Raw genomic sequence first — 27,336 nt, forward strand, 5'->3', positions numbered from 1 at the left:
TGAGCCATCTCTTAGGTTCTGCCTTCTACCTACTTACATTGTTTTGCAGTACTGTAATTCACAACTCAGCTTAGAATTATGCAGTATTAGAATTGGTGTTCATTTATTAAGTATATAGTGAGGAAGAGAACAAATAGCAAGACAGAGAGAGAAAGAGACAAAATGGATGGTGAGAGAGGAAAGCATGAAACCCAAACATGGTCAAGTCTGATGCTCAAAACATTCAACCGAAACTCAACTGGTAAATTCTTTGAAGACAGCCAGCTAATAGAGCTCCCAACTGAGAGTCCCCTCAGCTGAGACTTGCAAGTGTAAGGACAAGCAGCAGCAGCCAGAGGGAATGCCAAATCAGACCCTCACCGCTTCCCGCTGAACCAGCCTGGGACGTTGAGTGGTCAGCTCGAGTTTCCCGTTGAGCCTGCTGGGTTTTGTGTCACAACTCCAGCTTCTCTTTCTTTCCTATGAGTGTTGTACATCACAGGATAGACTTCTGTTGGAGATGATCTACCTTCTAGCTCTTTGCAAGGCCAGCGTTTATACTCGGGGACTGCTACTCTTCCCTCCCTGTCACAGAGTTAGGGAGCCAGCCCATTCTCAAGGAGCCAGCGTGCTTGGGTCTGCAGTGGAGGCAGAGACGGTTTCTCAGTGAGTGTGAACATTACATGACAGTTTACAAATAGGATGTACATTTTCCCCCACTTAATGTAGCTCTGTTTGGCAAGAACAATTCGCTAAGATGTGTGTAGAAGAAACTCTTACTCTGTAAGAACTTTCCTAAGATCACATGAATAAAGTATTTGTGGCTGGGATCTAAGAGTCCAATTAGGAGCCATATACAGGTACTTAGGTGTATTTGTGATATAACAGTATTCTAAGAAAAGTAGATATACAAAGCAGCTGAAAGAGATTCTTCCTGCTGGGACTATGTAAATTTAGAAGCTGTAGACCTAGAGATGCTTACAAAGAAGGAAGATGCTGTAATTCACATTAGGCTGTTTATACTTTGGATCTTGTTGCCTTGTGACAGGGTCTCGTTTGTAGCCCAGGTTGGCCTAGAGCCACTCTGTAGTCCAGACTGAGCATGAACTTTTAGCAGTCCTCTTGCCTCAAACTCCCAAGTGCTGGGATTATGACTGTTTGCCAGCAAGCCACTATATTTAAATCAGAAAATGATTTATTATAGAATCTCGAATGACTTGCAAAGTTATTGGGAGGACTAAAGAGATTTTCAATTGTGCTGGCATGAGTGACTCTGAGAAGTGTCCCATAGACCAAGGTTGGTGACCACAGGAGAACCTGCCTCTTCTGCCATTGCTTCCATGCCCTAGTGCCACTGCCATGATCCAGAAACTGCCGCTGTGCATGTCATGTCTTCTGCAGTCCATTACAGACAACAGAGGCCATGACATAGCCTGTCTTTCAGTTTGTTTTAGAGGTCTGGACACGGTGCTAGAACCTGTATTAGCAGGTACCACTGAAGAGGCAGGAGAAAAACAAAACAAATGCCCCAGAGTGTCATAGCTGCTTGTGTGTGTGTGGGGAGGGGGGGAGGGACAAACAAAAAAATAGAAGTAACTCCTTTGCCAACTCACATACAAAGTGTACCCTACTGTCCAATCTTAGAGGGTTTCTGGAACCTAATTATAAGACCCTGGTAACTGGGGAAGAAGATCCTTGAGGTTCCCAGCTTTTGCAGTATATGAAGGCAGGTAGAAGGCTGAGTAGAACAGACGCTGGACATCAGGGCTGTATCAACAGGAAATGCAGATAAAGGGCATGGAACAGCATGTGCCCCTAGGGACAGGCTTGTGGAGGATGCTCTTCAGTGCTTGAAAAGATTACGTCAGCTACTTGGAAAAACAACCGTGTACAGGTCACGTTCTTAGGACACAGACAAATTATATAGTTTTCTTTAGGATGGAGCCCGCTCATGTGGTATGTGGTGCAGGTGCCTACAGAGGCTGAGAGGTGTGTGTGTGTGTGTGTGTGTGTGTGTGTGTGTGTGTGTGTGTGTGTGTGTGTGAGCACAGGTATACACGATTGCAAAGCATCTGATCCCTTGGAGTTAGAGTTGCAGGTAGCTGTGAGCTTCCTGATCTGGGAGCTTGGAACCAAACTTGGGTCTTCTGGAAGAGCAGCAAGTAATCTTACCTGCGGGCCATCTCTCTCGCCCCCTGAATGCCATATTCATTAATTACTGAGGTTCTGTTCTCTTAGGCCCTTGGGATTAGCTAAGAATAGTGATTAATTTGTTTCTAAGTGCCCATAGTGATACTGATGAAAATTCTCTTCTCATGACAATTATGGGGACCCTTTGGAATAACATCTCTAAGAAATTCCTTACTTCATATCTTATGCAAGAAAACGCATTATGAATGCTTTAATAGGAAAGACTGAGTTTTATTTAATATAAAAATTTTATTTAGAAATAGAAGTTTTATTAAAAGGGTTTTTCTATCTTATAACTTGATAAAAGAGAAGTACAAAGTTTTAAAGCCAAAAATGGATAAACTAATATAAGACTATATTTTATCTATGACTAGGAAATTTTATAGCAAATCTAAAAGAAGCTTTAGGACATCAAGTAACAAGAATAAATTACATTGGAGATTGGGGCATGCAGTTTGGTAAGAATCTTTGACATGCTTTTCATTTTATCATATGGCTTAATCTTTCAAGTACTATGTCACTTTGTCGTCTGTATGAAATGTAGACAATCCCTATTGGATAAAATATCTGTGATGCTAGAAATTGATCTTGGGGTCTCATGTATACCTAGAACATGTACTACCACTAACCTGAATCTGCCTATCAACTTACATGTTCTATATAAATCTCACCATATAATTAATTGGCATATTTAGAGCAGTACCTAATAAATTAGTATACTTAACACATACATTAAGCCTTTAATAAAGAACAGTAGCTTGCTTTTATTGGTTAAATGTAGGAATGAATACACAGAGAAGAAATAAGTCTCTAGCCATCTTTAAATCTCATGAGTTCCAACACCTCCCCACCTCTTCACCCCACCACGATCCTCCCACTCCCACCCCCAGCCCGTCCTAGGAGACTTGGGATCTGTTACTGTATGACTGAGTAGCCCAGAGAGGAAACAAAGTGCCATGCCTTAGCTTTCTCTTGAACTCTCCATCGAAGTAGGTGGAGGTGGAAAGGAAACAGGAGGGGAAGGGTGGGCCCCAAGGAGTTACATGCCATAAGTCATGTTTATTCAGAAACACTGTGGTTCATATAACCCGACATGAAGGTTTAAGGGGGACAAGGCAGGTGAAGTTGTTCATGTTGGGAAGGACGGCTTGCACACTGAGTACAGGCTTTAAGATCGCGCTATACAGCTATATTCTATGAGAGATATGGCCTTTGCATATCACCACATTCCTAGAAGGCAGCTCTTCTCTGTAAACGTGGCGTTTTATCCTTCTGTCCCCAAGCTCCCAAAATAACGACTCTGCGACTCCAATTATATTTACAGATAGCTTGGCTATAAGCTTTAGTTGTCCTCCAGCTAGCTCATTTATTATCATCCCCTATGCTATTCTAACTGCCATGTGGCTGGTTCCTCTGTTCACCTCCCAGGCTTCTGTCCTCCTCCATGTGCCTGGGCGAATCCCTGTGCTGCTCTCTATCCACTGCCAGCTGTCCCACCTCCTGTCTTCTTTCTCAGCTCATTGGCCATAAGCTTGTTATTGACAGGTGATGCCTATAAGAGATACTCTCTACACTCAGCTAGGATTTTTGTTGTAGCACCCTATGTGCTCTTTTCTCCACAAGACGCTAATTTCCTGAGGGAATAGGCTATGCCTTAATTATTTTTGTATCCACTCAGTGATGAATGGCTCTGTTTATAGTACTAATAGCAAAGCTAAGTGATGATGTTGTAAGCCTTCTCCAAAAGCATAAAGTTTCCAAAGAAGCTTTCTCATAAGAGGTTCATCATAGCCTTCTCTTATGAATAGTATTTCAGTTACTAAAAAATGTTTCCAGACCTTAAAAATAGAAGTTAATCCTGTTCACAGTCTGCACACTATTGAAGACACAGAGAGCATGCCCTCTGTTTCAAAAGTCTGCTGTCAGTTCACAGCAGCTGGTAGTCAGAGGTTTAAACTTAGGGTACAACAATCAAGACTTCCTAGCTATCGTCCACTGCTTGTTCTTCTGACTGGTCTAAACAAGTCACAGCAGCCGCAGTGTGTGACAAGTAGTCATCAGATTCTGGCTGCAGGGTTTACAGTAGTATTTTCCTAGAAAGGAATTCTGTGATTAATGATCTGCCAACATCCCATTCCAGCCATCATTGTAGAATTAATAGTCTTCCAGCTCTCCCATGTGAGAGTTGGCACATGGTGGCTGTGCACAGAACTAGCTTTTCAACAGGTATCAGACTGAATGTTAAATGGAGCAGCCTTTACTTTCCCCATCTTTTTAGTCCACGCTTCGCATCTTTCCACATTCTGCTTCCATTACCCTGAATCACAATCACATTTGTTTTTCTTTTAAAATACACACAACTTTACTTACCTTTCTCACTGCTCTCTAGGATCTAGAATATTGCATACTCTCATGTGCAGTGGCATTTTACTCTGTGCTGACTCTCGTTTAGAAAAATGAGCATTGGCTTCTTATTTCAGAAGGCATACAGTTCATGGTGCTGGGGAGGTGCGGGACGGGGAGTAGCTGGTCATGCTGGTTTTGCAGTCAGGGTGCAGTGCAGGTCTGAGACGTTCATCTCCTTATAGAATTATACCTGTTTCTCACCATGACTCTTCTCTACTATTTTATTTTGTAATTTTTTTTATTCATTCATTATCTTGATAGGTCTGCTGGGAACTGGTTTCCAGCTGTTTGGCTATGAAGAGAAACTCCAGACCAATCCTTTACAGCATCTCTTTGATGTAAGTTGGTTAGATAACCATAATAGAGATTTCCCCCTAAAGGTTGACTTGAGGACACAGTTTTCCCTCACTGTACATGTACCCTAAACCAGCCTAAGGTAGATAAGCTTTTCTATACTTCATTTCTGGATATACTTGAATAGAAAGTATCTAAGTTGGATTGTTGTCAAGGGCAGGGAAACTTACACTGTTGTTTCAGGAGAGGTGGATGTGCAAACCAGTTCAGATTGGGGGAAGAGAAGATTCTAAGGTTCCTAGGTGCATTGTTTTGAGAGAGAAGTGTGCATATAAAACTATTATCCTGGATTTTTGTCAGCTTGTCACAAGCTAGAGTCATCTGAAAGGAGGGATTCTCAGCTAAAAAAAATAAAAAAAAAAAAAAAATGCCTCTATGAAATTGCCTGTAGGCAAGCGTGAGGGGTATTCTCTTGATTAATGGTCCATGTGGGTGGCGCCACCCTGGGCAAGTAGTTCTGAGATTTATAAGAAAGCAAAGTGAGCAGGCCAAAAAGGAGCAAGCCAGTAAGCACTCCTCCTCCATTGCTTCTGCTTTAGCTCCTGCCTCTAGGTTTCTGCCTTGAAGTCCTTCCCTGACTTCCCCTCCGCTGGGCTGTGATTGGAATGAGTAAACCAAATAAATCCTTTGTTTCCCAAGTTGCCTTGGGTCAGGGTGTTTTATTACAGCCATAGAACCTAGCTAGGGCAGAAATTGATTCCAGGAATATCCCCTATAGGCTCGGCCAGCATTCCTAACTGCAGCTGACGTTTCAAGTCCTAGCAGCTCAGCTTGATCCTATGGTCCTGTGGTGAAACAGCATACACAGCAGTCAGGGCTGTTGAAGAGCCTCCTGTTCCATCCAGGTCCTACCCAATGCTAGCAGCTTTCCAAGTCACATGGTATATGGGCCAGAGTACCATACCCAAGTGAGGAATATGTTGCCTCCAAACTCTGGTTAGGTTGACTAAAAGTGTTGTACTTCCCTCAGTGGTGAGAGGGACCACATGGAACAACTTTTCCTTTGCTTTAGAAGGAATACTCGGCATTTCCATGCCACCTAGTAATGTATAAGGCATAATTAAAGGCATGTTTGTGGGCTATTGCTGTGCCAGACCTGACCGTGTGTTCTGAAGGATTATGGGAGTGTTTGAAAATTTGAGCTAGAAAAGCCGTTGTCTACTTGGAGCCCATTAAGCTATTGTGGAAACTTAGAAGATAAAGCTGAGAAAGGTGTTGTTAATGGAGGCCTGCACTTGAAGCTTCAGAAGGAAGTTTGAGAATTCCTCAGAGAATATCAGGAGTACTGTTTATTGTAATATTTTGAATTAACAATCTGTGTTTCTGGTCAGTGTGGCTTTGAGGAATCAGCTGTGATTAAGAGACAAGAATCATTCAGTTGAAGCATTATTGTTTTACTCTGCCAATCAATTCTGGTTACCTGGTTCATTACTGAGGAAGCCAAGGCAGGAACTGATGCAGCGGCCATGGAGGGGTACTGCTTACTGGCTTGCTCCCTATGGCTTGCTTGCTCAGTCTGCTTTCTTATATACCTAGGACTTCCTGCCCTTGTCAGTCATCAGTCAAGTCAGTATCCCACAGGTCTGCCTGTAGCTACTCCGATGAGCACAGTATCTCAACTGAGATTCCCCACACTCAGGTGAGTGTAGCTCGTGTTAAGTTTACAGAGGACCAGCCAGTACAGTGTATCAAGTTGTCAGTGGGTCAGTTGTCCTGATTTGTTTCTATTGCCTATCCTCATCAATATGGCACCTTTAAGAATACATAATTGTGTTTAATCAGTTTTTGCTGGAGATACTAAGTTGTTTTACTAGAATGTATGCCATGTGTAGCACATTTGACATGTGGAGAGTATCGAAGTTACAGAACAACTTTTGGGAGTTGACTCTCCTTTCCTCTTTATTTGGGTTCAGGCAACTTCATTGCATACTGCTTATTCAAATTCATGGAAAAATTCTTGTAGAATATAGCAGCAACCTGTCATAATATTACTAGACTTAGGAGTTATAACCTGTGCCCCAACAAGCCAGGTTTGGCTACCCATCCTTGATAAGCCCAGTTGAAAGTCATATTAATAGTGAAAAATAGGAATAGATTTATTTCATATGGCTACATTGGACCTGGAATTACAGTTGTGAACTGCTGTGTGGGTGCTGAGAATTGAACTCATGTCCTATGGGAGAACATCTTCTAACTACTGAGCCATCTCCATAACTTCTTTGTTTTAATTACTTTTAGAAGGGCTAGAATAAGCATGCCCATCCCAGTTTGAGATACAATCTTGCCTCAAACTTATTTTGGAGTTTCTATTTTTTGTTTGTTTGTTTGTTTTGTTTTTCGAGACAGGGTTTCTCTGTATAGCCCTGGCTGCCCTGGAACTCACTTTGTAGACCAGGCTGGCCTAGAACTCAGAAATCCGCCTGCCTCTGCCTCCTGAGTGCTGGGATTAAAGGCGTGTGCCACCACGCCCAGCTGGGAGTTTCTATTTTAGTTACTTTTCTATTGCCATAAAAAGCACGACAACCAAAGCAATTTATAAAAGAATTTATTTCAGAGCTTGCTTACAGTTTCAGAGGGTTTGTCCATGATCATTATCACAGGGAGCATAGCAGCAGGCAGGCATGGCTGAGCAGTAGCTGAGAGTTTAAATTCTGATCCAAGGAGGAGGCAGAGAATAAAAGGTTGCTTGTGGTATAGGATTTGATTTGATTTAGTTGCTTTTTCATAACAGGGTTTTTCTGGGTAGCTCTGGCTACCTGGAATTCATTCTGTAGACCATGTAACCTTGAACTCACAGAGATCCACCAGCCTCTACCTCTGGTTCCTGAGTGCTGGGATTAAAGATGTGCACCACCATTGCTTGATTCATCCTTACAACTTTCAAATGACTAATGTATCTGTATTTTTTACAGATGAGAAATGCAGATTTTCACACTAGTAAGCCATCTCACATACTTAGCCGTATTGCTGAGCTCACCAGTTAGAATAGGCTGGCTAACCAGCAAGAGAGCTGCCTGGCTCCAATATCCTAAACATATGCCGTGACATCTGTCTTTTGTTGTTTGTTTTTGTGTGTATGTCCTCTGCATCTGTAGTGTGATGGTTAGTGCTGATCGTCAACTTGACAGGATTTGGAATCATCCTAGGAGAGGAGCCTCCTTGCACACCTGAGGGAGTAGCCTCTGACTGTTCCTATGAGAGATTATTTAAGCATGTGAACATCCACCCTATAACATCCACATTGCTCTGTAGGATTGGCTCCTAGACTGCAGAAAAAGGAGAACTCTTCCTAAACACAAGCTGTCATCTTTCTGCTTCATGACCGTGGAGGCAATGTGACCAGCTCCTGTTGCCGTGAACAGTGAACCACACGATAAGCTCCTCTTTCCATAAGATGCTTGTATGCGGGCATTTTATCACAGCCAACAGGAGTAGCACATGGCATCGACTTTTCCAACTGAGGTGTCTCCCTAGCCCCTCAGAGCCTGCTTATTCATTACCGCACTGTGGAGCATCCGCTGCAAAGTTACTTTACTTATGGCTCCTCCGTGCCTAGGATGCTTCCCAGTGTGCTCAGGTTTAGTTCACAGGGTTTCTGATGGCTCGTCTCAGAAGCATCAGTTAGCTGTGAGTGTTTCTTGTCGTTTCTTTAAAAGAACAATAATACCCTGAGGCATGACACAGCCTCAGTGTCAAACAAACAGTGAGCTTGTTTGTTCATATTATAACTGTGAGTTCCTAATGAGGTAAACATTCAATTGCATTCAAACACAGAAGACACAAGTATATGCATTAACGGGTCTAAGATGCCAACCTTATGCCACAATCATCTGTGGCATTTGTCAACTTGACAACTCAGCACTGCTAAAAATGATCAGAAGGTGGCATTAAAAACCCTGCACCAAGAAGTTAACTGTGCCCAAGTGACTAATGGTTCCAGTGACGTATTTTAAAGGATTGAGATACAAAAGTGTTTCCACTTCCCTTACTTTGTGCTACTTTATAATAAAGCAGGCCATCCCAAGAGCGGCAATAATGAGCTTAGTGGAATTTCAAAACAAAAGTCATATGGTGTTTGCCAATTCCAACATCAGAACTCTTGAAAGGGGAAGGTTAATACCCTCTTAAGGAAGTTGGTAATGCTTAAGTAATGCTTAGTTTGTTCTTTATTAGATAAACAACTGATTTTTTACATTTTGATGATTGAAGAAAAGTTGTGCTTTTATTCTCAAAAACACTATACTACAGCACGCTGTCTTACTAGCAACCACAATTTAAATTTTCCTTTTTATTCTCTGGAATGTAAATGTACCTAAAAAAAAAAAAAAGCTGTCTCTGAAATTCATACTTTCTAAAATAAAGGATTTATATTAATTTTACATTTAAATTTCAGAATTACATTACATGTGTGAATGAAAGGAAACTAATTCTAAACTGTTGACTTACAGTTATTTATAGGCATACTGTAAAATGGTAATATTTCTATATTATATACTTTAATAAAACATTTGTGTGTATATACAAATAGTAATTTGGTTATCACCACTTAACAGATACTTTAAAATGTAGGAGGGGTTTTTGTTTCATTTTGATTTATATTTTTTAGGAAAATATTTCTAATATTTTTGAAACATTCACATCAATAGATTGACTGTATAATAGATTACTTGTTTTATTTTTATTAAAATAAAATTACCCCCTTTCGGCTCCGGTCTTGCACGCTGCATGAGAGAAAGCATACTGTGATGGTCCTTTTGTCCTGGCGCTGCTTGTTCTCTCCTCTCAGTAGATCCTTTTCTGCTCATAGATAATCATCATATTTAAGCATATATGCCTAGTAGATCAATCAGTGTGTGTGTGTGTGTGTGTGTGTGTGTGTGTGTGTCCCCAGTAGAACATTATTCAGTCCTAAGCAATGAGTTACATCATTTTCAGAAAATAGAATAGAACTGGAGATTGATGGTTCTATTAAGTCAGACCTGAAATGAATACAGTTTGAAAATGAGCATGATTCTATGTATATTTGTTTGTACATTATGTGTATAATATGTGGTGTGTGTGACTCGAAGTGACCGTCTGAGACCACTCATGGATATATTTGTCTGTTCCTGTATTAGTGTATTAATAGCATTTGCTCATTCATGTCTGCTTGCTTTTGCCTTTGGGTGCTGGGATTAGGGGCTCCTTGTCACACACCCCTTTTGTCTTTGGCAACAGTAAAATCGGTTTCTGTGTAAATGTTGTTGCTGTGGTGTTCTACTACTGTATAAAGGTTTAGACGCCTCATTGTTTTGTAGAGTTTTTAGCAATTTCTGTGTCTTTGTATAGAGTCACTTTAGCAGCCTTCTGGACTCACTCATGTTTCAAGGTGGGAGTGAGTTAATTACAGCTTCTAAGAAAAATTCCTTGTAGTCTATATGTATAACTGCAACCCTAATTGAACTATACTGCTATATGTATTGTTATGTATTAATAGTATGTTGTGGATATTGGGGAAAAAATTTAAACTGCATTAGAAGTGACCCCTCAGTAAACCATCAACCCCTTTCCAGTTGGATATAAAACTAAACCAAGGTTGGATTGTGTTAAGAACCCCCTAACTGCTATTCCTTGTAATGCTTAAGAGTTGAGATTAGAGTGTACTTAAGCTTTCTAAGAGGTATTTCTGTTTGCCATCATTACCTGTTTAGCTGGTCTTTTGTAGATTAAAAGAATAGCTTTAAATCATTTCATTAAAAGTAGCTCCTGAACCACATATGCACAGGAATGGACTGGGGTGCCCAGGGATGGTAGGGTGGGCTCCTGTATTCCCCCAACCCACCCACCCCCATGGCTCAGCTCTTTGCTACTGACAATTCAGGGGCCAGGGAGTCATCGCCCTCAGGTGTGTACCTACTCATACACTCTGAACCAGAACTTAGTAGATGATTCCAGGCCAGCAGTCACACGGATGGGTCACAAACGTGAAGCAGAAGTCCTGAATCTGGGACATGTAGAGAGGGATGGAGGTTGGTAGTGGGGGAGAGACAGATGAGGGAGGGGCAGGGAAAGTGCAGGCGGAATATATATAAAAACAAACAATGAGAATAATGTTTAAGTAGCTGTGAAATCTCCCATTCATCTTTTATTTACCGGGTTAAGCCATGCTACTTTGATTAGCCTTTCTCACGAACTTTCAAAAAGGGTAAGATGATTTAAACAAACAAAAAAAGATCCCAAACTGTCAGCTTAATGAAAGAGTTGAAAATGACGCTTTGTCATGTGGCCTCTTGGTTAACTTTCCATGGGGACTCAGGATTGTGTTTGGTTTCTTTTCTGTGGTGATACAGCATATAATAATGTATTTAATGTACTTTTAGGTTTATGTACAAGTTAATAAAGAAGCAACAGATGATAAAAATGTAACAAAATTGGCACACGAGTTCTTCCACCGACTAGAAATGGGTGACACGCAGGCACTGTCACTGTGGCAGAGATTCCGGGACTTGAGCATTGAAGAGTACACCCAGATTTACAAGGTACCCTGCAGTCTCTGTGCCCCCTTTCCTGGGTCGCTTGGCTAGTGCTGCTGCTTACAGCCTGCTGTGCAAGCTCTTACTTAAGCATAGATTCTAGTTTAGTTGAAAATTCAGTGGAATGTCGTTCTTGGGGTAGAGAGCTAAAATAAAAAACAACCCAGAGCAGTGCCAGGTCAGCACTACTCATAGCCCTTACTCTCTCAAGGAACTTAACTTGTGAGATAGTACTGGATGCTGCAAAGCAGGCTCTGGAGTACGTGGGCACAGTGAGCAGCTGCATGGAAGTGGAGCTAGAGGAGCTTGACAGACACCCTTTTCAGGGCTCTACTGGATCATACAGACTTCTGGTTCTGTAACCATCCTCAGTGGCACAGGGCCCAGCAGGTGCCCCTGGCTGCATGAGCACCTTTAGTGTGACTAAGGAACTACCAGAGTAAATGGTCAATGCTGTCGACTTCTGTTTACAAAGCCATAAATACCTGTGACTACTATACTGAACGAACGCCAGATACATGGCCAGTATGGGTGTGTGTGTCATTAGAAAGTCTGACTTTTATTTTTCTGATCTTTGTGACAGTTGGTAAGACATCTTTAATTTTGTCTTAGTGTAAAACAATATAACTAACATTTTTCTTGTATTTCTAAATCTTAGCGTCTTGGAATATACTTTGATGAATATTCAGGAGAATCATTTTATCGTGAAAAATCTCAAGATGTCTTAAAGTTGCTTGACAGCAAAGGACTTCTGCAGAAAACAGCGTATGATCGAGTTACTATTCTTTCTTCCTTTTTCTTTAAGATTATGACTCGCTTTCTGCCCTGGAACTCACTGTAGACCAAGCTGGCCTCAGACTCAGAGATCTTCCTGCTTCTGCCTCTCAAGTGCTGGGACTAAAGGCGTGCACCACCTCTCCCAGCCCCATGTGCTGTGTGTGCTGGCATTAGTCAACGTCTGTGTGATAGTAATATAGTCTCTGGGCTTCTTTGCCATCTGTCCTCTCTTGCCAGGGGCAGTCGGTGGTGCAGATCTTTCCTCTCAGCACTGGGGAGGCAGAATCAGGAGGCTCTCTGAGTTCCATGACAGACAGTCAGGGCCACATGGTGAGACTCCATAGCCGAAAAGGTCCTTTTCCACGCTGTGCGTGGGGAAGCACGCCTATAGTCTGTAAGCAGGAGGCCGAGGTGGAAGAGTCAGCAGTGCAAGGATGGTCTGAACAGTCTCAAAGAATGAGATGCTTTGTCACGTGCTGTATAGCATTTTCATTGCCAAAATTCTCAGCTCACAGGGGTAAGGGAGGCACCTGTTAAAGTATGAAGTATGAAGACCATGTGGCCTGCCTCAGCTTACATCAATTGATCCCGTGAAGACAGGAAGCAGAACACTTTTGTGGCTTAATGTTGCCTTCAAAAGTATTTAAGGCACCTTATGAATAGGTTTGCTGTAACAGGCTTTCAATGAGTGAGGCAGAGAAATCAGGGAATAGCAGGAAAAACAGTGTGAAGTCAGATAATGGTCGCACATCCTTGTTGGCAGTGTTGCCTGGCATGTAGTAGAATCACTTCCTTTTTGAGAGACTTGACAAACGACAATTTTGTGTTTTCATGTTGTTGTTTCCATATGTGCATTGTGGACCAGCCAGGTCAGGTGCATCGGCACACATAGGTAGCTGTGGTGAGAATGAACGATGTACCTAGCACCTCACATTGTCAGCTGTGATGTGAGCGTCCTAACGCACGTGAGAAACTGTCGTTGGAGTTTTCATTTTCACCACCTCCAGGCAGCTTGGTGGTTTTGACTACTGTTGCTTCTAGCTTGAACTGACACTACTTACTGTTCTGTGAGCAAAAAAATAGACTCTGCTTTGCCAAAAATGCTATAGCTACTCTACCCCCAAAGTAGAATTCATAGTTTGCCTCTTTGATTTTCTAGGGAGGGAAATGTTGTAGTAGATCTCTCTGGGACTGGTGACCTCTCTTCTGTCTGCACTGTGATGCGAAGTGATGGGACCTCTCTCTATGCCACCAGGTTTGTAGCATCAGGACGACGAGCACAGCCGCGTGCGACTTCACGCCTAAGATCCTAAGATCCGTGCAGGTTATCAGCTTATCCGCACACCACTACAAAAGCCCTAGTTGCAAAATAGAAACCTATCACTTGAATATTTTAAGAATATTTACTGCGTTTCTAGTTATTGACAGTTGCAATCCCAGAAATATTTAATATGGGAAGACTGGGACACTATATTCACATTTTATTCAATATCATGATCTGTTTACAGCAGAAAAAATCATTCCATGTTCCTTCATAGCCATATGTTGAGGGTTTTTGATAAGTGCACATTGTCAGGAAATATTTTCTAAAAAACCACCGAGCCAGGGTTCAGTGATGAGCTCATGCATTAAAGACCATTCTGCACGCGTGTAAACGCCAAACCTCACTGTGCTGTGGAAGAACAGGCTCCTCCACGCATCCCTGTGGGAGGGAGGGAACACTCACTGTTCATATAGAAGAAGAACTGCACTTTCTATGCACACGTGGACGGTGAAGCAGCCATCCAGCCAGTGCAGGCAAAAGGTTCCAGTGTCTCCAGGCCCGAGTTTCAAGTAGCTCACAAACCACTATATACATTTCTTTTGTTTGTTAGCATTGTGGTACTAGGAATAAACCCAAGATTATGTGTATGTTAGGCAAGAATGTACCACTGACCTATGCCAACAGCCTTACAGAGTACTTTTATAACGTAATGGTATTTTTGCTATTGAATACCATCATTATTATAAGTAACTTGAAGCAACCAATGAATTTTCCTAGTGACCCTTAAAGAATTCATCTGTTTAAAAAAAATATTCTTTAATCTTTTAACAGTCCAGTCGTTATCCCCCTCCTGGTCTATCCTTGGACAGTTGCTTATCCCACTACTTCTCTCCCAACTCCCCGCCCCCTATCTCCAAGAGGATGTCCCCACCCCCACCCCCACCCCCTAGACCTCCCCACTCCCTGGGACCTCAAGTCTCTGGAGGGTTAGATGATTCTTCTCTCACTGAGGGCAGACCAGGCAGTTTTCTGCTGTATATGTATCAGGGCCTTCATATCAGCTGGTGTACACTGCCTGGTTGGTGACTCAGTGTTTGAGAGATCTCAGGGGTCCAGGTTAGTTGAGACTGCTGGTCTTCCTATGGGGTTGCTCTCTTCCTCAGCTTCTTCCATCCTTTCCCTAATTCAACCACAGGGGTCCCCAACTAAAGAATTCATCTCCTTTTAGCATTTCTCCTCATCAATTTCCTGCAATGAAAAAAAAAAAACTGGAATGTCTAAGAGATACGTGTGTGTACACATTACACATATAAGTGTGTGTGTGTGTATATATATGTGTATATATATATATATATATACATACATACATACATACATACATACACACACGCATACAATTTCATTATGGAAACTATTGCTAGGCAAAGTAAAGAATCCAAGCCTTGTACCAATGTGCAAACATTTCCGTTCAGAACAGGAGTCCCTGTCAGGAAGGCATGGTGGCAAATGCCTTTAATTTCAGCACTTTGGAGTCAGAAGCAGCCAGTTCATGAGTTCAAGGACTTCCTGACCTACACAGAGCTGCAGTTCAGTCAGTGCTGCTTAGTGAGAGCATGCCAAATACACACATTAGACAGACAGACAGACAGACAGGCAGGCAGGCAGGCAGGCAGGCAGGCAGACAGACAGACAGACAGATAGGTAGATAGGTAGGTAGGTAGGTAGGTAGGTAGGTAGATAGATAGATAGATAGATAGATAGATAGATAGATAGATAGATAGATAGATAGATGGATGTGCTGAGAGCTGAACTTGGATCCTCTACAAAAATGGTATATGCAGTCTTAAGCAATCCATGGACTTAAAAGCTTTTTAAATGTAGAAATTACCACTTCTGAGTGATCTAGGATTTTGAAAGTTTTTAATAATACAAACTAGAAAGCAGGTACTTCTTTGGCTTTTTTGTCATTTACATTGTTACTGTGTTACTTGAGAAAGTATATTGCCGAAAAGTGACAATTAGCTCTTTCTTTTCAGGAGAGGCTTGGTTAATTATATAACACCTATAAGATAGGATTTAATGCTTATTTGTTCTCCCCCTTTGTTTATTTTTAGTTGATTTTTAAATTACATCTCCCAAGGCCTTGGATTTACTTTTCAAGTCTAATTTTGTTATTACTTACTACCAAAGCATACTGGCTACAAGGATAATTTACATGCTCTAGGCTGCAGAATTATACAGATTTTAGTTACTGTTACCAAGTAAGTAAAAGTAATTATAACCCTCCCTCTTCTCCCCAGGGACCTTGCAGCTGCTATACATCGCATGGACAAGTACAATTTTGACACAATGATTTATGTCGTAAGTAATCACAATGCAAAACCTACCTCATGAAACTAGAGAGAGAGAGAAATAGGAAACCGGAGCAGGGGAGATGGCGCAGTGGGTCAGGTGCTTGCTTGCTTTGGATGCCTGATGATGCCAGTTCAATTCCTAAAACCCAGGTAATGACAGAGAGAGTGCACTACACACTTCTCCATGTGAGTCCTGGCACAATGCCCGCTCACATATGTGCCCACACACAGAAAAAAAGAAAAATATGTTGAAAAAAATTACAAAAACAATTTTGTCTAACTACATAAAATACGAAGTTGATTAAGAGAGTGAATTCTTTTTTAAACTTATTCTTAAAAAGACTCAAATCATTTACATTGCTTCATAGTGAAAAAATTTACCAAAATTAAGAAGGTGATTATATGAAATTACTATATATGAGTTATTGTAAGACAGTGGTGCTTGTTCTGCTGATGCACTTAGAAAAATATTATTGTAATTTGGTTTGTGTGGAAGAATTAGTAACCTGGAAATTTTCCTCTTCTGTTTAAAATTGCATCAAGGGACTAGAGAAACCGCTCAGCATAATGTTAGGCCAGGCACTACACACCTGTGCTATACAGACATATATGCAGGCAAAACACTCAGATACATACATACATACATACATACATACATACATAAATAAATAAATAAATAAATCTTTTTAAAACTTTAAGTAAAATTTAAAAACTGTATCAACTCATTATATTATAGTCTTATTTAATATGTAAACTTCACTGGTATACATAAAATAAAGCATATGTTAGAATTATGTTTTTAAAAATAAAAATTACATTAAAAATCTTGTAATACCTTAAAGATAAGAAATTTCAGGCTAGCAGTGTTTCTGTGCACCCTTCTACACAGACATGGTGTGCCATGTCAAATCAGATGGGCATTTGTAGAAACATGCAAATCTCAGGAGGTTTTCATGCATTGTCTATAGGCTAGTTTTATGGAACTGTATCACATGTACAGATCTGTGTCTTCATGACCACATTAGAACATGGAACTGCTCTGTAACAGAGCAGACTCGCTGATGATCCACCAGCTAATCATTGTCCCCTCCAGCCCTCACTTTGATATTTATTATAAAAACTGTCACTGAGGATGGTGTGTAATGGAGTCATGCAGTATGGAACTGTCCGCCCGAGATTTTTGTTTCACCCAGCATATTGACTGCCCTTGAGAACCAACCAAGCCCTTGTATTGCGAGTTGGTTCTTCTTATGCTAACTGGGGTTCTAGTACTTTCTGCCTTTGCATATGCTGCCTCCCTCTAGACTAAGAAATTACCACCATCTTGTTGCAGCTTAGCTTTGGTCTTGTGGAAATAGACCTCCTAACCCCTGAGGGAGAAGGAAATGAAATAGAACACTCTGAGAGTCAGGGTCCATGTGCCCTCCTGTGTTAAGGTGTTGAGACCTTATTTTCCCATTCAACCTTGATGCTCTTATAGTGTGCTTATTTTAAAGATTTATTTTAGCTTTTATTTACATATATGAGAGAGAGAATGAATGAAAGTTTGTGTTTGTGTGTGAGTGTGCACATGTGCGTGTGTGCAAGGGTGTGAATGGTGGTGCATGTGTGTACCCCCAGGGTAGAAAAGGGCATCAGATCCTCTTTAGCTGGAGTTGTGAGCTGCCCAGTGTGGATGCTGGGAACCAAACTTGGGTCCTCTGGAAGAGCAGCTAGCAAGTACCCTTAAGCACTAAGCCATTTCTCCAGCATCTACTGTGTTTATTTAAAACATATTGACAATGACTTTAGTCTAATAATGATGTTAATTTTATTTAGAACCAGCCTACTTTTATTTACTAATTTGTCTTTGTTTTGTTTTGTTTAAATTAAAAATTTTTTTCTAAGGCAGACAAAGGGCAAAGAAGGCATTTTCAGCAAGTGTTCCAAATGCTGAAGATCATGGGCTACGACTGGGCGGAAAGGTAGGATCCTTGTTCTTCTTGCTGATCAAGGCCACTAACTCCTATGTCACCAATCCTCAGAGCATAACTACAGTAATTTATGTTCAGTTCTCTTTTCAGGATGTTGGTATAGAAAGGCAGACTGATTTTGTGTTAATTTACACCTTGATAAATGGATTTAATCATTTTATATATTGATGTCTGCTGTCAGTGTTTTGGTTTTCAGTTATTAATATGCATTTCTTCTTCCTTATAAAGGCTTCTCATAATTTAATCACAAACTATTATCTCAGTAAAATGAAACTTTGGTGGACTAGAAAAACCTACATCTTATTTTTTAAATTTACAATTCGTTAGTTATACATAATGATATCTTAATGCAGTGTACATATTGTATGTTATCATATTCCCACCAGGCCCCTCTTCTCCCACTCCCCCTGGCCCCTTCCCGTGAGTCTTCCTATTTATTTGCCAGTGGTTTGTTAGGTTGCTTAAAGCTCCTGGGTTGCGTGTTATTGATAGATGCATGGATGACCTTTTGGGGGCAATAGTACTGACAAAAATCTCTCTCCCTTCAACTACTCACTGCCTGTTTGTCCTCAGGAAGGTGTAGGGCCGCATAAACCCCTCTCCAAGAGGGAGTGTTTTAATGGGGGATGGAGGGGCAGAGCAGACTGGCAGGTTCACAGTTATTGTGAGTTCATTAATGTATTGTCCCTGCCATACCTAAAAGACATCATTCTACAACACTCTCCTCCTTCCTTTGATTCATATTCTTCCTGCCCACCCACACCACCCACCCTCGTTCCAAAATGTTCACTGAACCTTGGAGGGGTGATTTAGGTGACACATTTAGGACTCAGCACTCAGCAGCCACTCTGTAGTTACTCTGAATTCACTGTTGCCCACTGGATAGAGAAGTCTCTCTGACCAAAGCTGACAGCACTTTCATGAGTAGTTCCATTTGTCAAAACAACCCTAGTAGATTCTTCATTAAGGCTTAAACCACCCATGCTGTTAGCTCTAGCTATGTATACATTAGTAAGTATGAATTCCCCTCTGTGGACTGGGACTCGAGTCAACTCAGGAAGCAGTTAGTTACCCCAGTTACAGTCATGCCAGTGTACACCAATGGGCACATCTTGCCTGGCAGGCCAGCGGTCTAGCATGCAAGGTCCAGAGGTGAGTAAGGTAGTGAGTACATACGCCTCTCTCCCAGCCTGTTGCATCGTCTGGTGTTCTGAAAGCTAGCCAGCAGGGAGGAAACTTCCAGTCCATTCCAGCATGACTTCGCAATGTCCTGTAACTGATGCATATTATATCTTACCTAAGACTGCCGGGCAACCAAGGAGCTTTCCTGAATAATACGTCATAAGGCAGCAGGCATCCATCCTGGCACTGAGATTTTTTAATGAACTTATGGCTCTGAGAACAGTTTTATGCATCCACATAGAATACTGCAATTCAAACTTTTAAAATGATTATTTTCTAATTAGTTTACAAAGTAATTGGTTTACATATAGTTTTCTCATACGTCCTTAGGTTTGGTTGTCCCTCTCCCCTCAATTCTCCCCTACTTAAATTCTCTGCCCCTACTCTTCCTCTTTTCACTTTCATAGCAGATGTGTTTTCCTGTCCCTGCCCCTACCCCTTGCCAGTACTCTCATGGGTCCCTTCCCAGCCTCAACACATAACTGACTTCTAGAAAGTGCACACACGTAAACATTAGAAGTCAGGAGAGAACATAGTAGTGTTTGTTTTTTCTGAGCCTGTGTTATCTCACTTATTATAAATATTGTGGATATCTACAGGTAGGATAATGAAAGTAGTCATGTCTCACACAGTACACAAAAATCAATTCTAAATGGATCCTAGACCTTTAAGTAAGATTTAAAATTGTTAGAAGAAAAAGTAGGGAAACTATTTAAGATTTATATTTTAAATTAGATTTAAGGCAAATATAAGGACTTTCTAAATAGCACTTCAGTCACTCAGGAAGTAAGAATAATATTTAACAAATGGAACCTCATAAAATTAAGCATGTGTACATTAAAGGAAACAGTTAAGTAAAGAAAGTGTGCAGAGTGGGAGAAAATTTTGCCAGCCATACATGATAGAGGAGTAATATCTAGAATGTATAAGACCTTTAAAAAAAAATCAAGAAAACAACCAAAGCACAAAATGAACTATGAAACTGAAAAAAGAGGTCTTTAAAAGTTAATAAACGGTGGCACAGCACTCAGGAGGCAGAGTCAGGAGGAACTGTGTGAGTTTGTGACCAGCCTGGTCTATATAGTGAGTTCCAGAATAGCCAGAATTTGAATAGTGAGACAATTATATTTTTATGATATATATATATATTTTTTTTTAAACACCTGTTAAAATTTTTGTTTGAAACAGGATCCCCCACAGAGGCTAGCCTTGAACTCCTAATCTTCCTGCTTCCGTCTTCCAAATGCTTGATTTGTCACCATGTATGCCATGTATCCTATTTATTTGGTAATTTTTTAAATCTCTACTACAAAGGTTAAAAGTTTGAATTATTTTCTGAAAAAGTACTAAGGTATACTCACGTCATTAGCAATTTTTTGGCTTTGGTTAATGAATGCCTGTCCTTTTCAGGTGCCAGCATGTCCCCTTTGGGATAGTAAAGGGGATGAAGACTCGAAGAGGAGGGGTCACTTTTCTGGAAGATGTCTTAAATGAGGTTCAATCAAGGATGCTACAGAACATGGCTTCCATTAAGAGTAAATCCTCCTTACCAACTGTATGCTTTCATGGACGTCCCCGAGCCTGATCAGAAGTGCCTTTGATGACTTTGCTGTGTAGTCCAGTTGTTTGTTACTGTAACGTTAGTCTTCCTTCCATGGACAGCTTTGACACTGTCATCTGGTGTCAGAGGCATCCTGTGCACTGTTTGCATCACATTTATACGTCTGCGTGTGTGCAGGTGTCCATGTGCATACAACATTCATGCTGAGGCAAGAGGAGTTCTCGGATGCTGTCCACTTTTTATAAAACAGGCTCGGCTGGCAGGCCCTTGAGCCTCCCTAGCACGGGCTACACGCATGTGCCACCACACTCAGCTTGTTTATACATAGGTTCTGGTTCATACTCAGGTCCTAGTGCTTTCGAGCTGTCAGAGTTTTCTATTGCTGTGATAAGTCACCATAGCCAAAGCAACATATAAAAGAAAGCATTTAGTCTGGGGCTCATGGTTCCAGACGGTTAGAGCTATGACCGTCATGTGGGGATATGGCAGCAGACAGGCAAATGTGACACTGGAACAGTAACTCGAGATCCACAAGCAAAAGGCAGAGAGAAACTGAATGACTTGGAACCTCAAAGCCCGCCCCTCAGTGACTCAGTTCCTTCAAAGATGAACGAATCCTCTCCAGGCAGTACCACCAACTGGGGACCCACATTCCAGTGCGAGCCTGTGGGGCCATGCTCATTCAAAACACTACATTGGGCAAGCACTTTACCAGCTAAGCTGTCTTCTAGCCCAGGTCCTTGTGTCGCAAATGGATCCATGTGACTAAAGTTCATGTAACTGTTTAATCTTTATCGCTGGAAAAATAACTGCGGTGTATCTAATGCCTTACGAGGGATAGTTCTTAAAACAAACTAGCTCATGTGTCTTCACTTGGATGTAAACAGGAGAACTGGCTCAGGTGAATTAGCCCAAGTTAGAAGGCAAAGCAACCATTACCATCTTAGTTTTGACTGTGTGTTTCAGATTTTCCTTTCTCAGGTTGATTGATTATTTCTGACCAGTGTGGCGCAGGGTTAAAACATCGGTCCTTATTTGTTTTCAGCCACGAAACAATTGGAGAACCCTCAGGAGACGGCAGAGAGAGTGGGGCTTGCCGCCGTCATCATCCAGGTGCGTCAGGACGCCTTCCTCTGAGACCTCTGTGTGTCCTGTGTAGCAAACCCAGGGTAACAGTGTATTCTCCTTCTAGGACTTCAGAGGCACTCTCTTATCTGACTATCAGTTCAGTTGGGATCGTGTTTTCCAGAGCCGTGGGGACACTGGAGTCTTCCTGCAGTACACCCATGCCCGCCTCTGTAGGTGAGACGGGGCGGGAGGGGGCCCGCTGTGGTTCTAAGACCAGTGGTTAGCCCTCTTATCAACAGTTCTTACTCAGATCTGGGCAAAACACAGTGGCCCTCTTGTTGTTAAACATTCATTTATAGTGTAAAACACCCATTATAAGAAACACTCGCTGGGCAGTGGTGGCGCACGCCTTTAATCCCAGCACTCAGGAGGCAGAGGCAGACAGATTTCTGAGTTCGAGGCCAGCCTGGTCTACAGAGTGAGTTCCAGGACAGCCAGGGCTACACAGAGAAACCCTGTCTCAAAAAAAAAAAAAAGAAAAGAAAAGAAAAGCTTTCACATGGCCTTACTTCATCCTCAGTAATTCTGCCAAAGAATATCCTGTACCTACATTCTAAGAGACTCTGAAAATATTTGAGAAAATGAGGGCTTCCCCAAATTTTCCTAAAGCTAGAAGTTGTCACATGTGCCCATGGATAGCTGACTGATCCTTTCTCATCTGTTTAAACTTCGGTGACAGTTTGGAAGAGACTTTTGGATGTGGGTATCTCAATGACTCCAATGTTGCTTGTTTACAAGAGCCGCAGTCTGTTTCAATTCTCCAGCATCTTCTCAGGTATGAAAGCCTATTATTAACAAGTCTAATAGTAAATTGAGTCTTAACTAAATTAAGAGCGTTGCTGATTTCTAGAGTCCTCGGTTCACAGGCTGCCTCTAGGTAAGCCCGAAAGGAATCTGCCTTCTGGGGACAGATTGAGGGCACAGATCAAGCTCGTGGTCAAGGCTAATCCTAGTCAGAAACATATTATCACAAAGTGTATTGCCACAATATGAAAGAAAAATGCACATTTTCTTAACACTCAAGGTAAGAGGTTATTGTCACATAACAAATGACAGACCTGTGCCCTTCATCTTTTAGGTTTGATGAGGTACTTTACCTGTCATCTCAGGACCTACAGCCGAAGCACATCGTTAGCTACCTCCTAACTCTAAGGTCAGCTTCTAATCTCCCTGTTTCCTTTCAAAAATATTTTTAAGATTTATTTTTATTCGTGTGTGTGTGCGCGCGTGCGTGTGTGTGCGTGTGTGTGTGTGTGTGTGTGTGTGTGTGTGTGTGTGTGTGTGTGGTGTGTGTGTGTACACACGCTTGTGCACAGGCATGCATGTTAGTTCACCTTGATTGATAAACTCAGTCACCAATCTGGATAGGTGCTACATTGAGGAAAGAAATGAAAGCCCTGCCCCTTGGAGGGTTTGCCCAGGAGTGAGCCGGAGCCTTTCTCACCTTGTTGCCTCCGCCGCCGCAGCATCTATCTGTAGCTTGTGAGTTACTGTAAACTCAGCCGACCCATAAACTGTTCTCCTGCAGGAGTCTGCACCGGGGCCTGTCTGATGCTGTCCTGTCTGTCCCTAACAAAGGGCTTTGCTCTCTACTGAACAGAAGAGAAAGCATCACATGGCAAAGAAATATAAGATACCTTAAGGAAGTCTTTAACCGAGTTTTACATGGGAGGAAACGTCACCTGGCTCCAGCTGGCCAGAGGCACTCAGAATAGCAAGCAGCACTACAAACACAGCATTATCGAGCAATATCCATATGTTCTTTCAGCATTTATTGTGGATGTTTATTATATAACGTCTCTTTTGTCGTATCTGCTGTTTCCAGCCTGCATTACCCTCTGGGTCAGGGACATGGAAGCATGCATCATTTAAGATGAATGCGTAGCTTAACATAGCTTAGTCTGGTAAAAAGCAATTACCTGGGAAGTCATAGCCAAGTGAGGTTGGTTGTGAAATTGTTCTCGTAAAGGCAGGTTAAATAAACAGGGTAATACACAACTGGATATCTGTCTAGACTTTAAGTGACTTTCAGTTGTTTTAACTTGGCTATAAGGTTCAGCCAAAGTTTCAGGCTCTCTGAATATAAGAGCTGTTGTCATAGAAACGGTATCACAACATGTGTGATTCCTCTGGAGGCCCCCAGGTCCTCTGAAGCTGGACTTACAGGCAGTTGTGTGCTGCCTGACATGGGTGCTGGGAACTGAACTCGGGTCCTGGAAAACTGCTGGAACCTCTATTTCTTTTTTTCATCAAAAGGTTTCCTATAAGCAAATCCCCTGCCCTAGAAATTGTTTTAAGTTGTAGAAACTGTTACTTCTCTGACGACTAGATTTCATTTTATTTATTCAGTGATATAAAGTAGTATCATAGTAATGGGCAGTGGCATAGGAAGTTATAGCAAAGGGACACGTGCGTTGTCAGGAAACAGATACACTTTGGGGGAATCTCATCTTCTCGGGAGGCAGCAGCAGATGTTAACCAGGAGAAGCAAATGCCTGGGAAGTAGGGGAATGTCCAGGGTTGAGCAGAAACTACAACTCTAGTGAGGAGAGCAAGCCTTGGGCCTTGGACAGTTTCCAGGGTGCTTGGTCGATGTTACTGGTCTAAGAGAGACAATGAAATCACATAAAGCTTAGGGAGTCAAAGCCACTGGTTGAAATTTCATGCTGATTTGAATGCTTTCACTTGAAGCAAGTCTAAAGAAAGGACATTTTGCTTTTTACTCACCGTTTACTAAAATGAGAGAATACGGCAACTTTGTTCTTAATTATAACTTTTTACCTTCCCTCCCAGGCTTTGTTGTTTGAGAAAGGATCTCACTGTGTAGTGCAGACTAACCTGGGATTCACTTATCTTCCTGCTTCTGTTCCTAAGTACTAGAGACCTACCCCTGATTCCCTTAGATTTAAAGAGGTTTGATTGTGTTTGTTTTGGGTTGATTTTTTTTTTGAATTTTTGTACTTACATATAAAGGCAAAACCAAAAAGTGAAATGTCAATAATTAAATGACAATCATGTGCATTTCATGGCTCATTGCTGCCTTCACAGAAGATTGCTTCAAGGAGTTCCCAGTGTGTGCAATGAATGAATAACTGGTTTCTGCCCCACCTCAGTTGACAGGGGAAAGGGCACGCCATGTCATACTTGTAAGGAAGTACTACTTACTAGAAAAGCATGCGTCTGTAAAACACTGGAATCACAACCTTAAAAGACTTGCAATTTGGTAGATGGAAAATTCAAATCTGAAGCTCTAGTGTTTTGCTGTATTACTGGCAAGCAAATGCATTTGATTCAAACTTCAGATAGCTCTAGTGACTCTGGGCTTTAAAGTGTTGGATTAGGATTCCTGGGACAGGAAGTTCCTGTTGGTCCTCATTGTGATTTCTCTCTTGCTTATTTCAGTCACCTTGCAGCTGTGGCACATAAAACACTCCAGGTGAAAGACAGTCCTCCTGATGTGGCTGGGGTATGTGAAATTGAATGTCCTCTATGTAACCATGTGGCAGCTGGAACTAGTATTATAAAATGTTAGTACTAAGCCTTAGGAATTTTTCTGACCTATCTCCTGTTACTTAACTACAACAGTATACTTTCTGACCTAGGGAATGGGTAGACTGGGGCTGTACTGTCAGGGTTATTATCAGTGTTTCCCAAACAGTAGACTATCAAATGCATCTCCCACCGGCTGCTCAAGTGACAAACTCAGCCTCTCCGCTGCACATCCTCTCTCCACTGCTCTTTCTGCAGGAGATGCTAGAGTCTAGTCCCCTTGCCTAGAGTGTGCACAGGACTGTGAAGCAATACTGCAACTTTAAATTAGAATTACTTCTAAAGCCATTCTTTCTTGCTTATTGCTAACATATTATTGAGCATTTAATCATTCTTTATTTTGTAGGCCAGACTTCACCTTTTCAAAGCTGTCCGTTCTGTCTTAGCCAATGGAATGAAACTTCTTGGAATTACACCTGTATGTAGAATGTAATTTCTAGATAAATATGTTTTTTATGCAAATGAGTTCTAGTTGTTATCAGATACCTTGCTGTTCAGAATAGAATTTAAAGTATTATTCTGTCCCAGAATGTGTGTAGTAGTGTGTTTTTTTGGGGGGGGAGAGAGTTGTTTTTGAGACAGGGTTTCTCTGTGTAGCCCTGGCTGTCCTGAAGCTCACTCTGTAGACCAAGCTGACCCTCACAGAGATCCACCTGCCTCTGCCTCCTGAGTGGTGAGATTTTTTTACCTTTTTTTGATTCATGTACCCCAATCTCACTCATCTCCCCATCTCCTCCAAAATAAAAAACACACAACCACAACAAAAGGCATAGAAAACATCTCATGGAAGCTATAGTATGTCACCATGTGTCCCACAATATTTCCTTCAGTCCACACAGCTTCACCAGCAAATGTTCATTGCAATGAGTTATTGGTCTGGTTTGAGGCCTCTGGCTTCTGTGACACCATCAATATTGGGTTCTCATTGTGTCTTCTCCTGTGGACAGTGGGTCAAGCCAGAAAACTTGGTAGGATTGAGTGGGTATGAGACCCAGCATCAATGATCACCTGAGATGGTAGCTATCTCTGTGCTCCCTACTAGATTCCGGGCCTGGAACACATGACCACATTCCCCGCATCCCATCGGTCACGTAGCCCAGAACAGAGTTCTCCATGCTAATGAGGTATCTAGAGACCCCGGGGTTTAGCCAATAAGCTTCCCTTACTGAGCACTCCTCCCTGCAAAAGGTACTTAATCTCTGGTCCACCCTGAGAAGGTGGTATGTACCCATTTTTCACGAAGAACAATCAATAAATAGTTTGGAAGCAAGAACTTTCTCTTCCATGGAGAACCACTGTTGGGGGTCATGAAGAAGGTCTTTGCCTACAGAGCCACAACCTAAGTCTCCCACAGAAGGGCCCCTCTGTGCTCCCAGACAACCACTGCTAAGCTAAAGACAATTGCAAATGAACTAAGCCAGAGTTCCCCATTCCCCCTGGCTCTGGGCTCATCGTTGTCCTCAGCCCACGGGCTACTTCCCTCCACCCAGCAGCACCTTGATGACCAGGAGTTTGGGAACCTCAGGTCCTGTGTTCCTGATCACAGGCCCCGGCACTTCGGAACCTCACTTCCAACTCCGCTGTGCAATTTTCCAGTGACAACTGGATTCCCAGGAGTCAGGGAAGCCCAGCTTCAGCCTCCCACATCCTGGGCTACGTTTTCCCACCCCCTTAGTGGTTTCTTGGTGCTTCACTCGAGCCCAACACTGGACAACGGTAAACACAGACTAGCGCTCTATGTTCAGCCTGCCCAACAGAGGGACAAAACATGGACCCACATTCTCCTAATTATCCTATTGTTGCCCTGTGTCATAGAGATCCTGCAGCTTTGGATCTGCAAGGTCTGCCCTTTCATAGGTCCCAACTGTTTGCAGATGATACAGATTTTGGAGTGGGCCATCTCAGCTCTGGATTTGGGCCTGGGTGGCAGCACAGCTGGTCAGTGTGCTGGCTGTCCCTTATCCACACCACCAGAACAGGCTCTCCAGTACTGCTCTGGCTAGACCATCCCATGATCTATCATCAGCAGCTCTCTTACTTTAATGCCAGCTCACCTATCTCCATGCCTCCAGAAGCCAGCTCTCCCAAGTGCTGCCGCCTGTAAGGA

At 42.1% G+C, this 27,336-nt stretch overlaps 1 protein-coding gene across 8 annotated transcripts in view; it reads left to right on the forward strand.

Annotated features, from left to right (window-relative positions):
* Rars2 (arginyl-tRNA synthetase 2, mitochondrial) overlaps nt 1-25,759 on the forward strand; it is a 45,211-nt gene extending 19,452 nt beyond the window's left edge. For 2 of the 8 annotated variants that reach the window (XM_030253074.1, XM_030253073.1), the window contains 14 exons: nt 2,544-2,627; nt 4,837-4,913; nt 11,289-11,447; nt 12,100-12,206; nt 13,378-13,473; nt 15,783-15,843; nt 17,724-17,800; nt 20,402-20,526; nt 21,598-21,665; nt 21,745-21,854; nt 22,360-22,455; nt 22,759-22,833; nt 25,083-25,146; nt 25,576-25,753. In XM_030253074.1, the coding sequence (XP_030108934.1) occupies nt 2,618-2,627; nt 4,837-4,913; nt 11,289-11,447; nt 12,100-12,206; nt 13,378-13,473; nt 15,783-15,843; nt 17,724-17,800; nt 20,402-20,526; nt 21,598-21,665; nt 21,745-21,854; nt 22,360-22,455; nt 22,759-22,833; nt 25,083-25,146; nt 25,576-25,662 (1,212 nt within the window). In that variant the 5' untranslated portion in view covers nt 2,544-2,617 and the 3' untranslated portion in view covers nt 25,663-25,753. Of the gene's footprint in view, nt 1-2,543; nt 2,628-4,836; nt 4,914-6,465; nt 6,569-11,288; nt 11,448-12,099; nt 12,207-13,377; nt 13,474-15,782; nt 15,844-17,723; nt 17,801-20,401; nt 20,527-21,597; nt 21,666-21,744; nt 21,855-22,359; nt 22,456-22,758; nt 22,834-25,082; nt 25,147-25,575 lie in introns of all 8 variants that reach the window. The other 6 variants (XM_030253076.1, XM_030253075.1, XM_011249902.3 and 3 more) reach the window with 5 other exon arrangements.
* The last annotated feature ends 1,577 nt before the right edge of the window (nt 25,760-27,336 follow it).

This window comes from Mus musculus, chromosome 4 (assembly GCF_000001635.26).
Source record: "Mus musculus strain C57BL/6J chromosome 4, GRCm38.p6 C57BL/6J".
NCBI classification, from domain to species: Eukaryota; Metazoa; Chordata; class Mammalia; order Rodentia; family Muridae; genus Mus; species Mus musculus.